The sequence below is a fragment of the Diabrotica virgifera genome, chromosome 3, assembly GCF_917563875.1.
Source record: "Diabrotica virgifera virgifera chromosome 3, PGI_DIABVI_V3a".
NCBI lineage: Eukaryota > Metazoa > Arthropoda > Insecta > Coleoptera > Chrysomelidae > Diabrotica > Diabrotica virgifera.
The window spans coordinates 31,429,198-31,449,795 of record NC_065445.1 but is presented as its reverse complement, the minus strand read 5'-3'; the positions used below and the strand labels follow the sequence as shown (position 1 = coordinate 31,449,795).

General features: G+C 31.1%; 1 protein-coding gene and 1 long non-coding RNA gene across 3 annotated transcripts in view; one reads left to right on the top strand and one right to left on the bottom strand.

Annotated features, from left to right (window-relative positions):
- Nucleotides 1-20,598, bottom strand: part of LOC114324245 (dipeptidase 1) — a 996,635-nt gene that overhangs the window by 18,015 nt on the left and 958,022 nt on the right. For both annotated transcript variants that reach the window (XM_050646393.1, XM_028272037.2), the window contains one exon: nt 3,802-3,877. In XM_050646393.1, the coding sequence (XP_050502350.1) occupies nt 3,802-3,877 (76 nt within the window). The remainder of the gene's footprint in view (nt 1-3,801; nt 3,878-20,598) is intronic.
- Nucleotides 14,566-17,650, top strand: LOC126881812 (uncharacterized). The gene is made up of 3 exons (XR_007697009.1): nt 14,566-15,352; nt 16,077-16,234; nt 17,470-17,650. It is a non-coding gene; the product is annotated as an uncharacterized LOC126881812 (long non-coding RNA).

The following is a 20,598-nucleotide window of genomic DNA, read 5'->3' as shown; positions in this document are numbered from 1 at the left end:
GATTGGAGAGGAGACCGATGGCAGGGGAATAGAGTGGTGAGTCTCAGATTGAGGAGAGAAAAATAATTTATTGTGTAATTAAGATCGGAAGCAAGTAGTCCAGTTCGAAAGTAGTATTTTTGTGTAAAGTGGTTAGTTTGGTGGCCGTGGAAGCAGATTCGTGTTTGAGACGAAATTGTGATTAAGTCGAGAAGTACAATTTCCTTGTGTCCGAATAGATTCCAGTTTCTGTATGGAACGAGTAGCCGGTTTATATCAACTTGCACGAGATATCAAGCTGAGAGAAGATATCTTGGAATTATATTATAAAGTATGTATATAACGTTTAAAGATTTTTTTTTATTTTTTATTTTAATATTTATTTTATCTTAAATATTAAAATAATCTTTAAACGTTGTGGCTGAAGTAATGATATAACTAGGTTACATTTCCCTATAGGATATAAGGATATAACTAGGTTTTTAACCTAGGTTACTAGGTGACAATTCTTAATGTCATTTTGGGTTGCTCTTGAATTCAGTTGTCAGTTGGCCATTAAAATCCAATATGTGAGGTTTAAAAAAAAATTTCAATCACGTCGCTACAGTCCTGTGTTGCCCTGGGTAACATCCAGGCATATCTTTGACATCACATGAATTTTATATAAATATGTAAAACAATTAGGTAAATCGTTTACATTTAAAGGGTTTTTACCCAATACATTTTGGTGGCTCAGGCATGCAATTTTTGTAAGTATGGCCTCTTGTTTTTTTAAAACCTCTGTCAATTTTTTAACTTTTATCTCAATTAATTAAGTTATACTTAATTTTAGGGCTTTTAAACACTACTGATGGATTTTTTAATCCGAAAACGTTTTGTATTGTGACCCTTGTATTTTAAAATATACTTTTTACAAAAACCTGGTATTTTTCTAAATATTGTAGTTTTAAAGTCAAAGACGGGAAAACTATGCATTTTTTCGAGGATAACTTGTTTAAACTAATTTAAAGTATTTAAAAATATCTATCTCCAGAAATAAAAAAAGTCTCTAGCTCAAAAATTAAGTGACTTATAATGAAAAGAATGTCAGTCCCTATTTTTTCGCCGAAAAAGTGACTGGAAGCAACCTCCTAATCACCATCCTAATTAAAATTAGTCATTGACCTTATTTAGTCTTCCTTATTTATGTATTATTAATAGGTTCTACACGTTTGACCGTCTTAGAATGATTAGTTTAAAAAAAATGGAGTTAAAAGCGAATAACGAATTTTTGTAGTTTGGAAAAAAATGGCCTTTTCTTCAGAATAGATTACCATCAGCAATACGCAAATATGTTTAAATATAAAATTGTAGCTTATTTCATTAACAAGATCCTGGTTTGCAAAAATTTTTTTTTGAGTGAGCAAAAATTGAGTGAGCTATTGACAATTAAAACTTGTAATAACATGAAAAAGCCACCTTTACCAACCCTTTCAAAGTCACCTCTTTTTGCGACTGAGGATTTTAATAAGATTTAATATTAATACGCTTATAAATCTTGTAAAAACCTACAAAACTCTTTTTTACCGAACTTTCTAAGATAAAAAATAAAAAGTTACGGTTAAAAAATCAATATATTTTTTGAAAAAAAAAAGGAGAAATCCAATTGGAAGCATAATAATGTAAGTTAGCGGTGTTTTTAGTCATTGGCCTTTTTCATTCTTCTTTATTTATGTATTATTAATAGATTCCAGATTCCAGAAGTTTAACTGGCTTAGAATGATTAGTTTTTAACAGACTGGAGTTAAAAGCGAATAACCCAAGGAGGTGTATTGTCACCAACATTATGGAATATAATCGTTGATGACTTGATTAATCGACTTAGCAGCAAGGTATCTGGGTCTAGGGTTTCGCAGAAGATATTGTAATAGTGACTAAGGGAAAATTTTCCAATACTGTTGCGGATCAGATGCGATATGTCCTTCATTACATAGAGAATTTAATTAGTGTCTGAAAGAGAGCCTATCTGTCAACAGAAAATTAAAGTAGCAGACTTTAAAGCTTAAGGTTGGCAATCATCATGGCTATTTTGACCTTTGACCAAGCTGCTCTGAATAATTGTCTTGAGCTGCATACAAACCATTCTCTCAGGTTCTTCAACAAGGATCAGGTAGGAACTCCTTCTTACACTTCTCCTACTCTCTATTTTTCTTTGAATTATAGGTCTCAAGATATTGTATATTTCGCCTCTCATAAAATGTCCGAGATATTGTACTTTTCTTTCTTTTATTGTGTTTTCCATTTCTAGAAAGAACTAGAAATAATTAATTGGATCTAGTTTCTAGAGGTAACCCTGGATTCCAAACTTGATTGAAGCACTCATATTAACAACGTGGTTATGTGACACTTTGTGAAACTGTAATGTACGGGAACACTGGAACAGGGGAAGTCTTAATTGTGGAATAGTTTAAAACTTTGTCGGACAGAACTTCCAATTGATTTGTTAGCGTTTTCCCCCCTGACCCTTCAATTGTTATGTTATCAATAAAAACTTGTTCATCATTTCACTCGTACAAAAAAAAAAGGTTTTTTTGTTTTAAATGATATTATTAAAGCCCGGATTATAAGCATGACAGAAAGGTCAAAATAAGCACTTATATAAGCAAAAAATGACGCAAAAATAAGCAAAGTTTTTATGAAATAAGCAAGGTTCAAGAAAAAAAAACCTGTAAGTAAACATGGATATAATATAAATATGAATAAAGGACATTAACATTACATTATATTTATTTTTAATTATCGTCTTATTAACAATAATTAAAAAATTACAAAAGTGTTAAACTATAATATAATAAAAAAATCGAAAAATGATTAACATATTAATATATTTTTTATTCATGACCATTAGCATAAAAACAATTAACAATATGTTTTCAAAATTTTCATGTAAAAAGCTTTGTCTTCTATCTGTAGACATATTATTTAGACGTAGAAAAAGTTCTTTCAACATCTGCAGATGGGTGCGTAGATATTTAAATTTAGACAAATGTACCGATACTACCGAAAAGTATTTTACAACAATAAGCTGTATCTTCTATCTGTAGACATATTATTTATATGTACGTAGAAAAAGTTCTTTCAACATCTGCAGATGGGTGCGTAGATATTTAAATTTAGACAAATGTACCGATACTACCGAAAAGTATTTTACAACACTAAGCTGTATCTTCTATCTGTAGAAATATTATTTATACGTAGAAAAAGTTCTTTCAACATCTGCAGATGGGTGCGTAGATATTTAAATTTAGACAAGTGTACCGATACTACCGAAAATATTTTACAACAGTATAATAAATTTGGGCTTTCTTCAGACAAATATTAATTTATTACATGGACAGGTATAACGATTGGTTTTCCCGTTTATCTCCTAAGCCTAAGGGATTAAAATTCTTATGGTTTATTGAATTATTAGGGTTTTATAGCTCTGTATAATTATAGAATTTTGCTTAAGACAGGAAGTAATACATGAAATTTAACTATTGTTTATCATAAGAAACAAAATAAACAAAGATAAGCAACATATCCTAATAATAAGCAAAAAAAGCAAAATGCTTATAATCCGGACTTTAGATATTAAAAAGAATCGATTATACTTGGTTTGGATCAGTATCTATTTTTTGGGGGTGCGCCACTTGCCTATATTAAAATTCAAATAAAATCTGTAAAGATACTTAGTGTTCACAAGAGACGATTAATAAGTCAATATAAAATAAAAAAATCGCCACTGTTCAGAGCAAGTTTAAAATAATTTATAGAAAAAGTGAACGGGCAAAATGTACTTACTAGTTTATGCCGTCGTATCCTGCTCCAATACCGACGCTATCCACACCGGCCACTTCTCTGATGTGATTTATATGGGCTGCAAAACAAAAACAAACTGAATTAATTCAGAAAGCACCAAAGAGGTAAAGAACGTGGTTTGCTCTGAGCTATCCTTGCACAGAGGCGGAACCTTATATATTTTATGTCATACTAGTTCATAATTGTGATTTTATTGCTTAGCTACCAACTACATAATAGTATACAATGCCTCTGAGTGCAGTAAGTGCACTTTATGGCCTGCACAAGCTTAAAGACAAAAAATTGATAACTTCTTAATAACAAAACTATCCATCTATCTATTTACGGGTACAATTATTATGTTATAAAAATTCAATTGTTAACAGCATCTTTCCGTATTCTCGTCATCCTTTGCCAAACTTTGTAACGTTACAAACGTCACATCTTTGCTATTTTTCTTAAATAATTATTTTACTTTATTTTCTTTAATATATCATTAATAATTATCTTCTGTATTCGTTTTAACTTGTTTTTCTGTTAAAAACCTGTTTGGCGCCCATTCTATAGGCAACTCTCTTTTCATCTAAGTCATACTGAACATACTTCATAATCTTACATTCTAGCATTTGATCTAATCTTGTGTTCCATAGTCGTTATTTCAAATTTCATGTTCTGTGTTGTGTGTTTCTCTGATATGACAGTGACACTTCATCCCTACTCGCCGACACAAACTGAAAATAAAAACTTTGAATATTAGATTTATTTATCCATCAACACCTATTCTCTTGGGTTTTTGGAAAGAAATCAACCTTTCTCCCTTCGGGAGCTTCAAGCCATCCTCACCGGTGATGGAACTATAAGGCGAAGACAACAGGATGCATCATGGATGCATCTAGATAGACAGCAGCACCCAACATCTACAACACCACCACGACCGTAGCTGCAGGGACCTAGGGCCACAACATCTGCCCAGGTCTACAAGTCAACAGCTGTACTATTCGACATCAAGAAGTTACCATCAAACCGATAAGCCATCGCCAAGTATAATTTAAAAATTTTTAGTTTTTGGCAAGAATTTGGATATATTTGTTAATGTATTTATGCCTGGTTGCACCAACAGATCTTAAGCTCTAGCTTAGCTAAGCTCTACTTAGAGATAGGGCCTCCTTGAGTATCACTTACGTTGCACCATAATTTTAGATTATTACCTTATTATCAATTATATCTATTGTTATATTATGTATTCTTATTGTAATATATTATAATTATATTATGTTCGTTCTTATGATATTCCCGACTTAAGCTTAAGATCTGTTGGTGCAACCGGGCATTAATAAGTCACATTTTTATTATATCTTTATTGAACAATAAACATGATTGGTTAAAAATATTGTTTTGTTTGCTTCCATTCTAAATTTTCAGAGTTAGAATAGAATAGAAATATGCTTTACTGTCATGAAAAATTTAACAATTTTATAGACAAAGCTTACAAGAATCATAAATAAGAACAATAACAAATAACAAATACAATTTACTAAAATGATATAAATCGTCTATATAAATAAAAATAATGAAGAGAAACAAAAAAACAGTAACAATCTATTGCAAAAATTAAAAAAAATTTGCAAATTGCATAATCTACCTTAAGGAGGGGGTATGGTTTGAAATATTAAAATTTTTTTATTCTTTCAAATAAAAGTGCATACTTTCAAGAATACTCTCTGAAAATTTCAAAATAATCGGAGTAAAATTACCAGAGATACAGGGTGTTGAATATCCCTACCTTCGACTCGCTTTGCCGCGGCTTCGCGCCTGCACGCCGGAGCGTAGTGAGAAACGTTAAACAACTGTTCGCCTTCTCTTTTGTAGATTACTCCTCGATTCAAAAAACATATTCCAATGTGCATCACTCTACGATTTGGCAGACAAATAAGAAGATGAAGATGCAGTTGTCAAAACTTTAAACGCATTTTTCTCAAAACTGCTTTTTCAAATGCGGTGGACATTGTAACTGAAAAACTACTCGGCCGATCTACCTGATATTTTGCACAGATTTTCTTTAGACATTTCGTGAGGTAACAACGTCGAGATATTTTTCGTTTTGTGCTTATTTTTTGTTCAACAATATTAAATCTGTTGGTTTTCACAAAATTTTTATCAAAAATTTCGTATTTTTGACTTTTGAGTGCGACCAAAAATTCAAAAATCATTAAAAATAAAAAAAAACTCGACGTTGTTACCTCGTGAAACTCATAAGCTAATAAAATCTTTTTGAATTTTTTGTTTCGTATAATCCAGTGATGAGTTCTGATGTCCACCGCAAAATCCATTTTTTTGAGCTGCCTGCCAAAATTTGTCGCCAATGGCTTATCTTATATTTTGGATTGAATTTTTTCTTAAATATTCTTTGAATTGTACTTAATGTGTTTATTTAATTTAAAAATAAAATAATTCTACCATAGTTTCGAAAAAAATTCACAAAAATGTGTTTGATATGTTGATTTCAAACCATACCCCCTCCTTAAGAAATTTAATAAGTTAAGTTAAGCTGCTGCATATGACACTCAAATATAGATTAAGATTATACTTATAAATAAGAATACTGTACTTTCTTAGTTATTGGTTAAGAAACTCTGCTGTTGAATAATATGGTCTTTCAGATAAATAGGCTTTAGTCATTTTACGGAACTTGGGGAAAGATGTTGCAGATTTAAGTTGTAGAGGGAGATGGTTGTAAAGTTTTTTTGCAGAATATAATATAGATTTCTTTACTAACTCACTGGACGGGATCGGTAAATAGATGTCAAAGGTAGAATTTCTGGTGGAATAGTCATGTCTAGGTCTTGCTGGAAAGACATGTAGATGTTTACGAATTAAGCAAACAGTTTCTAAAATATATAAAGAAGGTAGTGTTAGAATCCTGTGATCTTTGAAGTAGCTTCTGCAATGTGTTGTTCTTCTGAGGCCAAACAGATATCTTATTGCTCTTTTTTGTAATTTAAAAATAACATCAGATTGGGCAGCCGTACCAGAACCCCAAAAAGGGAGACCATATCGAAGATGTGACTCGAACAAAGAAAAATATGTTATTTTGGAAGAGGCTAAATTCATTTCCTTCGAAACAGATCTTATTGCAAAGCAAGCTGAGGATAGTTTTTTGCTTAACACATCAATATGAAGGGACCATTTCAGATTGGTATCTAAAAAAATACCAAGAAACTTTACAGAATCAACGATACTGATCTGGCTGTTATGAAGAGGTAAGGGTTGAAGAGCTCCTTTATAGGACAATGCTACTGTTTTATCTACGTTAAAAGAGAGTAAATTTGAATCGGACCAAGATTTTATTGTAAGTAGATCAGAAGTTATAGTAGCATGAAGAGTTGCGATATTTGAGTTGCTCCAAGTGATACTGGTATCATCAGCAAAAAGAAAAACTTTTCCATCGATTTTTAAGCTAGTGATGTCATTAATAAAGATAAGGAAAAGTAGAGGACCCAATACTGAACCTTGTGGTACCCCACATACAACATTTTTGAGACTAGAGTCTGTATCATTTGCTCTAATCAGTTGTTTCCTATTATCCAAGTAAGATTGAAACCAGTAATTCAGTTCATATCTAAGATTAGGACAAGACGAACACACACCTTGGAAGACTGAGCTAAGCTATTGTGAACGATAACTATCTTGGTTATAGCTACATAACATTATTTGGTTGGAATTTACATAAAACTGGCAATTCTGGAAGGATCCGGTGATAGATAGACTGCCAGCAGCGAATGTTGATTCATGTTTCATTAACTGCGTATCAAGTTTACCCAAAATACACCAACTATTATTGCAACTTTGTTGATTGAAAACGTCTCATCTGTCTGCGTTTAATATGCGATATTACTGATGCGTTTTGTCGACAGGTAATATAATACTTCTAAGAACAAATTGTAACTATTTCCTGCGTAGGATCTGGTGGCCATTTTTATTTATAAACAACTTAATGACAAAAACGGCATTTTTTCCTTTTTTTTCAAATCAATGGAAAACAGTGAAACTTAGGTTTTTTTTGTACACACATATTCGAGTGCATGGAAAAAGCTTTAAAATGACGTATTACAAAGTTTGATATATTCATTTATTGTTAATATAATTGCGAAAAAAGGTCGAAATTGAAACAATAATTAATTTCGCTATAACTATTGTAAAAATAAATGAATAGCTTAGAAATTTTTGTCAAATGAGGTTTCTTTGGTACTTAACATAATCTGACAAAAATTTCAAAGCGATTTATTCAACTGTTTAAATTTTATTCAAATTGTTTATCCCAGAGAACTTTTTTTTGCAATAACATAAGTCAGAAAAAAATGATGTTAGAACCATTCTACAGGTGTCAAATGAAAGAGCATGAGTTAGATTTTCAAATTCTATGTATCTATGTATTAGGACATCCAAACCACGTGACTTCTGGTTCGGTTTCGATATGGCATATAAAAAGATACAGAGGTTATGTTTGTAATATTTATTTTTCACTGTTTCGTCGTATTTTGTCTATTTTGGATTCATTTGTATTTCGTTTGCTGTATTTTGTGAACTTTATAAACTTTACCACAATGCAAAGTGATTATTTAAGAAAATTATTATTGGAAGCTCCAGATGTTGGAGAAAGGTAAGGGAAACAATTTTTATTTACTGTTCATTTTTCCCTGATGTTTACCAATATTGATGAATTTTGCAAGCAATAACATTATTTCTTTTATTGTTTTAGATATTTATTGAAGCTGAAAATAATTGGGGATTTAGATCCATATACAATTCAGTCAGAATTGGATTTTACAATAAAGTGCATTCCACCAAATTACTATAATAGATATTTATACATATCTGGTGGAGTTTCACAGTTTCTACTCTAAGCAGCCGATGAAAGTATAAAAAAGCTTTCAGGCACATAAATATTTTACAGCTGGATTTGTTTTTAAAGTTGGAAGTCACGAGCAACAACTTCATAAGTACCTACAAGAATATTGAGGAAATCCAGCTCCTCGATACTACTGGGCAAACTAGAAGATTGAAGAGGAAAAAGCCTTTTGAACTAGTTTGAGTGATAGGTGGTAGTGAAAAGCAGAGCGTAGTGCTTGTGTGCCTGTATATGTTAGAATAGTGCAAGATCTTGTTAGATTAGATAAGAGACGCTATGGGGCAAGCTCTTCATTTTAAGGAACAGTAGTAATTTAGGTTAAATTAAAATTGTTCATTGGTCAGTTTTTACCAGATTGTAATTGTAATGTACAATTCAATACAATGAATCATCATCGTAGTGATGATTATGGAAAAAAATATATGACAACATTTTGTGCAATAAAAATGTTTATCAAGGATGTATTATTTGGTATGGCCACATATACTTCTGGTATATCGTCGGTGATGTGGCAATACCTCCTATCTGCTTTTTCACGAAAAACCATTTTTAGGGTCATCTCCTGTTTTCACATGTAAATTTTGAACATGTTTTGTAGTAAACAGATAGTTGAATTTACTACAAAACATGTCAAAAATATCATATAAAATAGGAGGTGACTGTAAAAAAGTTTTTAGTCTCTCTTACAAAACTAATGAAAAAACAAATCGGAGGTATTATGTCACATCAGCGACCATATCCAGGGAATGTATAAAAAATATACTGTGAATGTCCAAAGAACATTCGTAGACATTCATGGAATGTTCCAACAAGACATTCAAGGAATGTTTAAAATGCTGACAGAGGACTTTCCTGGGACATTTAGGGGACATTCTTGTGCTTTTGAGGATATTCCAGGAATGTTTTCAATATCCTGTGTGTACATTCTAGGAACATACATGGAGTGTTTGGTGTTATTAGGAGTGGTACCGCATAACTTTTGTAGAAGTTTATTTTGTGTTCCAAGTTTTACAGTCTTTTTTATAAGATGTTCTTTAAAAACTTAGTGTTCAGAAAAAGCATTCTATCGACAGTCACACCTACATATTTTGTGTGTTGAGTATGGCTAAGGAGTCTGTTTTCAAAGTGGATTTTAAATGGTAATTGACCAGTCTGTTGTTTAAAAAAAGCAAGATACTTCCATCTTGGCGGCGTTGAAATGCAATCTCAAGCGGCGAAAAAATCTTTCCGGGTAACCAGGTCGTTTGTTAATATTTTCTCAGTAGTCTTTAATTCTTAATGGCTCATAGCAAAGCAAGTGCTCGGTCATCTGCATACCCAACTTCTTTGACGTGGTTCCAGGAATGTTTTTATGTAACATGGCCTATATATAAACGCTAAATCCTTGTGACAACCCTTGTCTAGCTTCATTTGGGTATTAGCAACGAATATAGAATATTAGGCTTATCGCCCAATATAAACCCTTTTTGATTTTCTACTATTGTTGTGAAAGTATTTATTTTATTAGCTGTCACGATGATGATCAGTTTGAGAATCGTTTTCAGAAGATTTATTCTACATTTTTTAAGAATTCTACTCATATTTTCTTAATATATACCAATACAAAGGTCAATACCTGGATATCAATCAAAATATATATGCATGTTTTATAGTAGTAATAAAGCACTTCATAAAGTACGACAAACGAATGTTCTGAAATCAAAGAAGATAGCCTACAATAACCTCAGGATGATATCGAATTTATACTATAAGCAGCGAAAAAGACTAGTGTTAAGGAACAGCTGTCAAAGCAAATTGAAATAAGACGTGGGATGAGACAACGATGCCTATTTTTCGACAAATCTTTTTAATATCTACTCGGAAGAAATCCTAAAGATCCTCTTGAGGGTGAAACAGCTGCAATAACAGTAAATGACGTTCCCAATAACATTAAGTATGCGGATACCACTGTCATTTTAGCCGATAATATTGAAGATCTTCAGAGGCTGATTACCAGAATTAAATAGATATACGATCTAATAATGGATGTTAAAAAAAATTATAGGAATATCGAAAACTCAAAGAAATACCGAAAATCTTCTCATAAACTGAATCCATGTCGAACGCTTAGTCCAATATGCATATCTTGAAAGAATAATCAACTTCACAATTGATACTTCCATGAAGTCAAAATCAGAATAAAAAATTCTAAAGCAAATTTTAACAAAATGAGAAGAGTGATTTGAACAAGAGGTTTGAACATGGAGCTACGTGTTAGGTTTACTAGGTGCTACGTTTTCAGGACTTTGTTTTATAGAATGGAAGCTTGTACCTTAAATGCGGCATCAATAAAAAACTCGAATCGTTCGAGTTGTGGGTATGTAGAAGAATTCTAAAAATATCGTGGACAGAACACCTCACAAACAAAGTGTTTCTGAGATAAATGAATAAAGAAATGAAAATACTACATACAATCAAAACAAGAAAATTGGAATATCTCGGACATTTTACACGTGAAGGGAGATACAACTTCCCCAACTGATTATGCAGGGAAAGATTCAAAGAAAGAGAAGCATAGAGAGACGTAGAATATCATGGCTGCGCAACTCGAGACAATCGTATGGATATACATCAAATGAAATTTTCAGAGCCGTCTCTAAAGACCGAATAGCGCTTTAAGAAGAAGAAGCTCATTCTTTAAACATAGACATAGAAAACCAACACACACCAACAGATATCTCAATTACAAATCAAATCACAACATCAACGTTAAAAAGGGAATCATTAAATCCTTATATGATAGAGCCAAAATTACTTGTTCTAACGAAAATTCATTTTTAGAAGAAAAACAATAATTAACATATATTTTATTAAAAAATGATTATCCTTTTTCGTTTATAAATAAGGAATTGTCAAGATTGGATCGAATGGAACAGAACAACTTAGAACGGGATCCTACAACATTCACAAGAAATAATACGAGGAAAATATCAATACCATAAATAAAAGGACTATCCGAGAAACTTAAAACAATAGGAAATAAATTCAACATTTCAACAACATTCAAAACAACAAACACATTGAGATCTATTATATCTAAAACTAAACCTAACAATGAACAAGAAAGAACAAAAAATTGCATTTATAAAATACCTTGGGACTGCGAACAATTTTATTTAGGTGAAACATCGAGACCATTAAACGTTGGAATAAGTGAACATCAGTCTTATATTGAAAATAAAGAATTTCATAGATTTAAAATATGTCAGTCAACACGCATGGGATAATTAACATAGAGTTCAGTGGAGAGATTCAAGTATAGTCCTGAAAGGATCAGATAGTAAAAAGAGAAAAATCAAAAAAGTGGCTCTAATTATGCTAAATGAAACCAATAGGGGACTTGCATAAATTTTTAAATATTAAAATGATATTAAAAAACATAAGGTAACATGATCTTAAAACGCTTGCATGCGAAAAAAAAAACAAATATTTTTAACCCGTACGCTAATTACGACGCTTTGAAAATGCTATAAAATTCAAATATCTTAGGAGGCTCTTGAACGTCCTTCTATTGGCCACGGTCAACCGGGCTAGCTAGTCGGAAACAACGCGATTAGGGTAGGTATCACGGGTATGTTACATTTTAATCGTCTTTAATGAAAAATTCCTAGGTATTATTTTATGTTCATCTTATATATTGTAATAAGTAGTTCCCCAATCAGCTTAGTTTTAAACTGAAATTGATAAAGTTGAGTGCTACTTTGTAAAGAATTTAAAACGCATAATATGACGGATGAGGGTTTTTCAAAAGGTCAATCTGACTAACTTACCTACCGTTGATGTCTTCATCGTGGCAACTTTTATAAAATGTAGTGAAAGCTATTCTATTGGAGAAATGCGAGGTGTCAGGGCAAATAAGTAAGAGTTATTAATAAGCATGTTTAAACCGTTTATAACAATAGTTTGGTACCAATATATTATAGTATACGGTTTACCCCGAGGGTTTGATCTACCTACCTCTAATCGAAGGATTTCGTATATCCTGGAAAAGATTACGGTGTAATTTGCATTATAATAAAGATTTTATTTTATTGTAATGTTTATTAGTACCTACTGGAGCCTTTCATTATTGTGTTCAAAGCCTTCTGAGAAAAGAATATGGTGATTAGCAGACGTACCGATAGAACGTGTACATAGCCAACAAAATCCTTCTTTACAAAGTTAATAATACGCATAAATAAGAAGAATCATTATTGTAATTTTACAAGTTAAATATCTTTATCATCTCAGCTTATACTTACACCGCATCCCTCGGTAGACCGCAAGCTATAGTAGAAACCCGACTGTAGACCGCATACTATAGTAGCACCAATACTTTTTAGTTACTCTTACTTTTATTACTAAAAGTTTTGTTTATTTTTAAGTTACTTGTTTCTTCTTTGTTCTTCAACACAAGAAACGACAAAAGTAATTTCATAAAAAAGAACTTTTTGATACATGTCAACAGAGATAAAATGTTAATATTTTGCCTGTCACAGAAAAAATCATTTTTGCCATAGAGTAAAACAAGATATTTCAACTATATTATTTATCTATGGGCAAACTGCATTAAATGCAATAGCCCACCCCGAACGGACAAACGATACGAGTGGCCTGTGACGTCAGACCCCAGGTCTCGCTTTTGAAGTTGTTTAAAACGGAAATTTTAGGCGCGGAACTTTGATTATATGTTGTAGGTACACTATTCATTGTTAAGACGTAATATTTTGAGTATAACATTTTAAAACATAAATTAACAATTTTATGCAAAAAAATTTTTTAGTGCAAGGTCCGTGTCGCAAATTCCTCGGTAGAATGCAGTAAGATGTGGTTACCCATACTGAAAGAGGAAGTCAATAGAAAGAAAATACCACGATTAGTAAGTCAATAACATATCGAGTTAGTACATATTTTATATTTTAGTATTACTTATTGTGTATCTATGTATTATTAATATTATTTATAATTTAAACATATTAAAGTCAGAATTTGATATTAGTTTTTGAAAGCAAATTAAATGTAAGACCAAATACTTACGATGTCGGGATAGTATCATGAGGTTTTTTCCTGGTTTTTCCCTCGTGATTTACTATGGAATCTCTAACGCGAGGATTTTACTGTCATAGTTGCATTTGGTTGTCTTTTTAAAGACAGATCACATGTTATGATTTTTTTGTGACAGATATTCTTGAGTTGGGATTGATTTCATATAATCGAATGAACTATCTTTTAGTAAAGGCGTCCCAGGAACGCAACTCATAAATATTGGCGATATAAATTTAAAGTATTCTACTTTAAAATGTATAATATACGTCTGAATTGCCAATATAAATGAGTCAGATTACTACTTTTTACTTTTTCGTGTCTGGATCCGACTATCCGACTACAGTTTTTCTGCCCAATATCGGGCCACGTCTACACCCTTTGTATTTGCGAGCCATAAATCATCGAGGGTGCACTGTCAGAGGGATTCAGATTAAATAAATTATTAGAAGAATTTTTTTACTTAGCATCAACATTTTTGTTTAATTTAGTAGTATTTTGTATTTTGACAACGACACACGACTTGGGCGTCAAAACGTTAATAAAATAATTTTTTCAATTTAATTGTGGCTTATTTCCCATCTAAATAGTTAATCATAAAAATGCCACACGGAAATAGCTTCAGAACAACAATAGACATCTTTTTAAATAGTCTATTGCATATGCTGCATAAGCACAACACATATACGTATTGAAAATAGAGCATATCACAAACATAGGTACATGCCCCTTATAAGGATGTGTGTTAGCCAATAAGGTGGTTGTTGGGGTTGATCAACAGGAATACTCTCAAATACCCTAACAACACACAACATTCCAGGAATGTACTACCAAAGTTCTATCAATATTTGAATGTCCTGGACATTTAGGGAACATTCGGTGAACATCTGTTTAAATTATTCCTGGAATGTTACCATAAGACATTCTGTGAACATACTACCAATGTTCTTATATTTTAAGTTGCGAAATAATACATACGTGTAACAGATACAACATTACTTATAACATACCAGACAAACTAAGTGACACTTTAGGCCTACAGTGCAATAATATGTCAAATTTAAAGAGTTTCCCAAGTTCAATTAATACAATATTATAAACATACAAATGTAATAAAAATTATTGTTCGCGAATATTCAATTTGGAATGCGATTTTGTTAATAAAAAAAATACTTATAACTTATGCAAAACCCAAGAGAGGCATTTATATTTATTTCTTTTGCGTTCATTTTCAAATTCGCCGTGCATATATTTTTGTGCATGGCGCTTGAGAGGGCATCACGTGACTAAAAACGACCAACCAACGACCTCGCTTCGGCCATCTTGGCATCTTCATCTTGGTCACCTTGCTTTGCCGTGGATCGTTTGTAGTATTATTTGTGCTTTTTAAGAATATTTTTTTAATTCGGATACTTTTATAATAGCTTTAATAGTATTATTAACATAGTGAATAAAATGGTGTCCTGTTTTTAACGCAGTTGGAGTAGCAGAAACAAATGTCGATAAAAAAATCTGCAGGAATAACGTTTCAATTATGACAGAAGCTCCAAACAAATGACTGTGAATGAAAAGCCCTATTAAAAGGTTAGTATGCAAATATGTAAACGAAGGCATGCCCTGTATTTCAGAAAATAAATTAATACTATTAATACCCTAATAATACTATTCATAAAAAATCTTTTAAGTAACCTAGATATAACAAAGTGAATAAAAGGCATAAATCAGAAGAATTATTATTTTATTTTATAAGTTAATAATTGGTCATATCCATTTACTATTTTAATAATAATTGTGAATAAGCCACAAACTTCGCTTATTCCTAACTAAAATAGTAAATAGAGATAATAACAATAGGATTTGTAAAACTAAAGTAATTCTTTTTGCGTTTTTGCTAATGTATGCCTTTATAAATAGGATGGTAGACCACACACTATAATATGCAGTACCAACTAATGAATACACAGAATATTATAGTCGATTTGCTAAACTCAGTCTCAGTACTACTGAGTCTCAGTCACAACTGGCTAGTGATTTTAGTAAATAATTTTGCCAATTTGGTAAAATTGGCAAAAAAAAATAATAACTAAATAGTTAATAATTACTGTAATTTTGGCAAAATTGGCCAAAAACAAAAAAAATTACCTACTAAAATCACTAGCCAGTTGTGTCAGAGTTTGGGGAACCGACTATACTAATAAACAATTTCTAAGCTGTTTTATAATATTTTGTGAGTCCATTAATCATATTTTTTATTTAAAACTAAAATTTGTTAATAATGCTTAGTAATGCATATATTTTGTATTTTTAGCTTTCCAGAAGATCCTGCGAAGAAGACATGAAGTATAGATCAGATTTGTTAATAGAGGAGTATGTTCAAAACACTTTTTAGAAAAAGATATTGACAGAACTTCACTTTCATCTGTTCGTTTAAGAGACTGTGCTGTTCCAATAGCTTATGTCACACAGGTATATGCATTTTTTTTCTTGGTTTTAACATCTTTAAACGCGAAATACGCAATAGCTTATCGAATTGATGCCATGTTATTTTTCTTTATTAAGGTCTTTGTTTATTATTGTGTATGTGTATTAACAACAGAAACATTTTTGGTTATTCTTTATTTTATTTTATATTTTGTCATCAAGTGTTCAGTCAATGTATGTAGTTTTCTTATGTACACCTTTATGGGTTTATACCTGGTGGATGTATATTTCAATAAATAAATAACCTAATTAATAATACAGTCTGTACAATATAGATACTGTTGTAATTCATTATCTACATTGGAGATCTAAGTTGACATTGTTGCCCAACTGCAAAAAATTTTTGAATTCATTTTAAGTCAAATATATCACATAATTATTGCGAAGTAGATTATACAACAAAACAGATTAATATTCAATGTAAATAAATAAAAACATCAGAAATAGAAAACAAGAATTAAGGTATAATCTTATGTTACAGTTATTAAGGTACCAAGGGTATTATAAGGATAATAACGCTTGAGGTCAATGGTGTTTTTAACAAGGGCCTGAGGGATATACGTTGACCGAAAGCGTTATTATTATAATACCTGTGGTGCCTTCAACGTTTAATGTCTGACTAAATTATTCTTTATATGCGAAAAATTTGAATGAATTTTGAATTGATTAGTTTTTAAATAAGTACATTTACCAGTAACAGTAGTAACATAATTGTGGTAACCATAGTTTTACTTAGGTTGATATTTGTCAACTTGACAGTATCTAAGTCGTTATTTAAATTTAATGCCCAAGGGCGTTATATCGTACTTAACAGACTTCGAAATGTCATTATTTGTCAAATAATGTACCAGTAGGACATTAAAGTAAATAATAAAAACAATAAATATAATGAATACTAAATACTTATTTGTTTGTGAAAAATCTATTTCTTTGTGGCTTTTTTGTAATTAACTATTCTAATGAGGAAATAAGCCACAATTTACTTGAAAAAATAATTTTATTAAGGTTTCTACTTCCACGTCGGATGTCGTTGTCAAAATACAAAATGTTCATTATTATTATTTTATTTATTAAATATTATTTATTATTTATTTAAATATTATTTAATATTTATTTTTTTATTATTATTATTTATGCGTATTATTACCTGTAAATAATATTTCTTCTGATTGATAATTGTAAAGGATAGAAAAATTACCTTTTATTTTATTTTCTTTTAGAATCAGCTGAGAGAAGTGGTCTACAAAAAACCAGAAAGGAAACGGAATATGTGGCTACGAAAAGCAAAAGAAAGGTTTACAAAGCAAATGTGACACATTTTTTTATAATATTTAGGAATGTCAGTAAATTACATTAAAAAATGTATGTAAAGATTTTTTGCAATAAAAATGTTTATATTTATCAAGGATGTATTATTTGGTATGGCCACATATCGTCAGTGATGTGACAATACCTCATCTGTTTTTTTCAAGAGATTTGTAAGATAGACTAAAAACTTGTTTCGGCCACCTCCTGTTTTCATATATTTTTTGACTTGTTTTGCAGTAAATTCAACTATCTATTTACTACAAAAAAGTCAGAATACGTACGAAAACAGAAAGTGACCTTAAAAAATGTTTTTCGTCTCCTGCAAACCTCATGAAAAAACATATAGGAGGTATTGTCACATTACTGACGATATATTTCAGTGAATGTCTAAAAAATATACTGTGAATGTTCAAAGAACGTTCGTAGACATTCATGGAATGTTCTAACAAGACATTCAGTCTAAAAATATACTGTGAATGTCCAAAGAACATTCGTAGACATTCATGGAATGTTCCAACAGAACATTCTAAGAATATTTAAAATGCTGACACAGCACTTTCCTGGGACTTTCCAGGGACATTCGTGTGCATTTGGGGACATTCCAGGAATGTTTTCAATGTCCTGTGTGTACATTCTAGGAACATTCATGGAATGTTTTGTGTTATTAGGGTAGTCATAACTCGTTTATTCGGTAAACAAATACCACATAAATGTATTCAGTTGACAGATTACTGCATTATTCTAATCTAAGGGTAGCAAACCCCCAAAACTAACTAACTCGTCGAACTCACTAAAATGACTCAGTTAATCCGAATCTAATCGTCTTCACTTATTTATCAATACATCGTTATGTAAATATGTTTGTCTATGATTTTTCATTACTGTGTTAAGTTTACTAAACAAACTTGCTGATGTTAGCAAAACTACATTGCGTGCACTTTACCTAAGGTGTTCTACTTATGCAATTAAACGTATGCCTGGTGTTTATTGTTTTATAAATAAATATTTAATGATTAATTGAGTTAGTTTAAGGCATTTTAAAATAATTTAATAATGAGATAAATCCTATTATACCCTCTTCTTTTATTATGACCTCCGCCACTGTAGGTAGGAACAAAAACAAAATCGACTATAGCGCCGCAATGTGGATCAGGATCAAAAGGCCTTATGTTGGCTCTTACTGAATTGAACTTCCCATTTTTGCTCCTGAATGGACGGTATTACACTTTAAATTTATTACTGGATCCCGTACGAGAAAATCTGATTTGTGACTAGGTATGTGCATAATGCCTTCCGTTGTTTTTGCCCATTTTGCCAAAGCAAGTTTAAGTTCTTACGCGGAGATACCTTTTTACCCCAGTCAAGGAAGAAAGAATCTTATACAGATATTTGAAGGTTTTAAAAGATATAGAGGAATAACCGACGAAAAATACGTGATGACGTAGAGCTAATTTTGAGTTGTTTTTTTTTTAATAATCACAAAAAATGAAAAAAATATTTTTTGCCTATAAATAGTTTCTTATATATTTTACAAAACAATTATTATTCAAATCAAAGTAGTACTTAGATCTTAAAAAGTTATTTCCATTTGAGAGTTTTAAAATCAAAATACATAAAAACTTGGCACAGATAATTGCAAAAAAAAACACTTATTTTCGCAGTTTACTATTTAAACAACTTTACTTGCCAAACACTCACTCTAGAGGTATTTTGTAAATCATAATTAGTAGGTACATAGTTTTACGGATTTTGCTCCAAACTTTAAAGAACCGCATGGATTGACATAAGTTTGGAATACACATAGGAAACATGTCAACAAAGAAAAGTGATATTATGCCGATGCGTAATTTTGCCCTGGGGGTGAGTTTCGGAGAAAAATATATGATCAAAATAAGTTCGGAAATGGACAGACTGACTAATTCTAAGCGACTTTTATTCTTTAGCATTTTTTCACAAAGATAATACTTTTCGAGTTATTTGCGAGTAAATATGTTCATTTTTCAACAAAAAAAAAAACACATTTTTAGATGGTTTTTGCAAATAACTCAAAAAGTAAGTATTTTATTGAAAAAACATTCTTAGCAAAAACATAGCATATAAATAAGTGGAAACAATAGTGTATGTATATACTCTCTAGACCCAGTAAAAGTAAAGTTGTAGCTAATGAAAAATAGGTTCATACTTGTCAAATTTGAAAGCGAATATTTCAAAGTGAATTAACCAAAAAATAATGCACTGTTTGGGGAAAACTTATTACAACTTTTAAAAAATTTTATTTTTGTTTCTTAATACAGTTTCTAGCATCAAAAGTAAGCAAGTTACGCTCAAAATAAAGTTGGTCCCTTTTTTGGTCAAAAATCTCAAGAAAATCACCTCTAAATTAGCATATTCAATCGAATTAATCGTTACTTCTTCACATGTTACTTTACATATTATATATAATTTATATAATCTGTAAATTTCATTGGTTCAATGGGTTTATTTTTGAAAAAATTTGGTTTTAAAGAAATTTTTTTTTAATTTTTGATTTTGAAATAATGCTTTTTTTCAAAAATGCATTTTGAATAAAATGCCGACATATATTAGTCCATGTGGTGAGACCACTCCCGTCTCAAAAACATTTCTAATTCTGTTTCTCTGCGAATTCATATTCAAAAATGTCCCCTTTAAGGGTGTATGGTTTGAAATATTTAATTTTTTTTAATTATTATTTCAAATAAAAGTGCATACTTTCAAGACTACTATCTGAAAATTTTAGATTGATCGGAGTAAAATTACCAGAGATACTGCGTGTTGAATATCCCTACCTTCGACTCGCTTTGCCGCGGCTTCGCGCCAGCACGCTTCAGCGTAGTGAGAAACGTTAAACAACTGTTCGCCTTATCTTTTGTAGATTACTCCGCAATTCAAAAAACATATTCCAATGGTCATCACTTCACGATTTGGCCGACAAATAAGAAGATGAAGATGCAGTTGTCAAAACTTTAAACGCATTTTTCTCAAAACTGCTTTTTCAAATGCGGTGGACATTGTAACTGAAA